General features: G+C 31.9%; 1 protein-coding gene across 1 annotated transcript; it reads right to left on the bottom strand.

Annotated features, from left to right (window-relative positions):
• Nucleotides 1-924: 924 nt before the first annotated feature.
• On the bottom strand, nucleotides 925-2844 carry LOC106754280 (thylakoid lumenal protein TL20.3, chloroplastic; the record flags this gene model as incomplete). Its single annotated transcript, XM_014636299.1, is given in 4 exon segments — nucleotides 925-1470; nucleotides 1983-2111; nucleotides 2208-2242; nucleotides 2738-2844. Coding segments are annotated over 4 exon segments (463 nt in total), but the record flags the coding sequence as incomplete, so codon positions are not given.
• Nucleotides 2845-3362: the final 518 nt, after the last annotated feature.

Genomic DNA, 3362 nt, shown 5'->3' with positions numbered 1-3362 from the left:
TTCCTTCTCAATATTAAACAATTTTATCACGTATTACATGAGTATAAATTCACTAAACATTTTGTAACTAAAAAAGATGCAATTGAATTGGGATATGGATTTATCAAGCATTTCCTAGTTAATTTTTTTAACTAATGTCTAGAAGGAAAATTAAAATTAAAATATAAAAGAAACAAACAAAATTTTACTTGTATTCTTTTTTTTACTTTCTTATGAGAATATCATTCACAATAGTTTATATTAATTCATTGATTTAGTTATTTTTAATGAAACTCAAACCTAACAGACTGAAATTATGCCTTTTATGAATTTATTTATTTTTAACTTAAACAAATGGAACCACTAATTAGCTAAATATTATTTTTAAAACTTGATTTTTAAATATTTCCTTTCTCGTGCAATTTTACTAAATGCTTTGATTACCTTTTAATACACATATTCTTTATCGTATTTTAGATAAACAAATTAATGTAATACGCAAAATTATAATTATGAAAAAAATTATACAAATCAATTAAAAATAATAGTTATTCCTAGTTGATTTTATAATTGTTTGATAAAATCATTGAAGAATAAATATCTTTTAAAATTTATGCTAAATAGTATACGACGCAGTAAACTCGTAAAACATTGCATGTTATTAATTCAATTCCAAAAGGCTACCAAAGTACCATTAAGTTACTAAAATAAGTATCTTCTCCAAACGGGTTCTTTGGTCATATAAACTTTCATAATCAAATAAGTTCTAAGCAACTTAAAAGTCTTACCAGACGCAATCTATAGGTTTTGAGTGTAAGTTGATTGGTGATTATAGAAAGTTAACGATGATCTCTTCGCATTTTGTTTCATACTTCAATTTTCTGATCATAATCATTGTGCTAGATTTCGTAAACGAATTGAATATCATAAATGATTTAAAAGAGATGCCTAATTCATGCTAATATTCCAATTGTGGAATTAAATCTCCAGGGTATCTAAGCATCTAAAGAAATGTGAGTGCATGTGCAAGATGAACTTAAAAAGAAATGGGACTTACAAGGTTCATTGTGTGCAAAGGACGAAACATAATCTTATATCCAGTAGATCTTACATAGGAGAAAGATGACTGCCAAAATAGGATCTGGCTTGTTAAACAGAGGCCAACAATACCCAACATAGATTCAATCATTTCATGAATGCGGGTATGCTCTCAGAAGTCCAAAAGGCAAACAGACCTCAATTAGAGTCTCTCATATATTTACACGACTATGGCCTTGTAGCAAAGATTACTCCGAGTAACTACTTTGCATCGCATAGTCCTGTTGCTTCATCACAGAAACCATCTCGGTCAAGCAGTTTCTGTGGTGGAGCACTTAAAAGGGGAGATGATGGGGAGCCATAAGCATTTCTTCGTTTGTTTCCACAACCTAAGCTTACTCTTGTGCTCACTCCTGTAACAGGATTTGTGCCACTGGCATACTTGCATAAAGCCTAAATAATTTAATCAAACAGTATACGTCATATCAGTGTCACCTTAGGTAAAAATTATGCTCTGACAAAGCATTTCAATCACAACGGTAGATATTCCAAGCAAGGATGGGTCATGGATCCTGATCATGGGAGGAACATAAAGACACTAAAAAGGCCATATGAACAGAAGGATCTGTCGAAAAATTTACAACCATATTTATCATTTGGTATTTTATCTATCCTTTTACAAAGACCCTATTATTTGAAAGGGTAGCAAAAGAATTGATAAAAAAAGATATCTTGTTTTTATTATAAGGACATGATTGAGTCTGTGTCAGAATATTTTTGTCACTTGAGAACAATAAAAAGGGAAAGCGATCATCGAAGATGAAAACATGCGGGTATTGACCTTGGTTACTCTTTGGAATGGAAGGGGAGGAGGTGATTTAAAATTCTTGAATTTGAGAGAATTAAATCATCTCACAATTCAGATTAGAGGATCCATTCCTTTAATAGGACATCAATGGTCATACCTGCTTTTGGGTAAGGTCCAACACAGCATCACTAAAGTCAGCACCTTCGATGATGGCACCCCCAAGGTCACTCCGTGTGAGGACTGTTCTAAGGAGAATGGCATTAGTGAGATTGGCTTCGTTTAAAACCTGTAAACCAGAGGTAAGAAAACACGTATAAACCAAATTAAAAGGAAAAAATAACATCAAACATATTGATAAAATTAATCATCTTGATGCAGTTACCATGCGATCCATCAATGTATCACTTAAATCAGCCCCTGTGATAAACATTTAAAAATTAGAGTCACTTTCAAAAATTATACCCAAGAAGCACAGGAAATTTTCTGCAAAGAAAATGAGGAGATACATGAGAATGATAAAGTAAAAGGTATACATGAGCACAAGAAATGTATGAAGTGAAGGAAACAAATGTGCAAATGTTTTAAAATTTCTTGTACATCAATCTTTGAATAAATAAAATAAACGAGTTCTTTATGTCTTCTGCATGAATTTATGGTTATATTTTTTAACTTAGAGAGTAAACACTCTTTTGGATGTGTAAGCATACAGGGCTTAACCATGACTTTGAACGGAAATCAGCCTTGGGTTCAATAGAATCTATTATGTGAATGAATCAGATAATTTCAGTAAACAGTGGGTCTAAAGGAGTCTATTAGTTGAAGTATCAGACTTTTTTATTTATCTCAACAGAGATAACTTAGAATTGCATTTAAAACACGCTGTGAAGAATTTATATTGCAATAAGCCTATACCTGAAAAATTTGCCTTGTATGCAACAGCTTTCTCAAGGTATGCACCATTGAAAGTTGAACCGCTAAAATCAGATTCTCTCATATCAGCAGCTGTGAAATTGGCTCTTCTGTATCAGTCATTCAGAACCATTATGAATAGAGGACTCCAAATTTATACATTATTAGATTCCATAAATTTCTATGAAGTGACAATTCAAATTAATTGAAGTAACACTTTTCTACTGTGTTTAATCACGTGTGTGTGTGTGTGCATAAAATAGTGAACTTCATAAAATTGCTAATGTTAATTCGAAATAAACATTGTAGCTACTTTCCCAGTCGCCAGATCAGTACTTCTATATGAAAGCAATGCCTCCAGTAAAACATCAGCCCAAGGAACCAATGGCGCTGAAAAAAAGCATAACAAAACTGACTAATCTTCAGTTTGGAGTGTCCACATCAGTTGAGTTTCTTTGTGTTTATTGACAACGTTGCATTAGATAAAGGAAAAGTAAAGAGGTCGCGCTAACTCAAATTTTTTGTATGTTATACGTAAAATTGAAACAACAAAGAATAACATTGGCCAAAGGAATAAGTAAAGATGAATGTCTACCACACCAAATATAAGTGGAAAAAAAAAAAAAAA

The sequence above is a fragment of the Vigna radiata genome, unplaced genomic scaffold, assembly GCF_000741045.1.
Source record: "Vigna radiata var. radiata cultivar VC1973A unplaced genomic scaffold, Vradiata_ver6 scaffold_1037, whole genome shotgun sequence".
Classification (NCBI taxonomy): domain Eukaryota; kingdom Viridiplantae; phylum Streptophyta; class Magnoliopsida; order Fabales; family Fabaceae; genus Vigna; species Vigna radiata.
The sequence above is the reverse complement of the archived record's forward strand: the minus strand, read 5'-3'. Positions and strand labels throughout refer to the sequence as shown.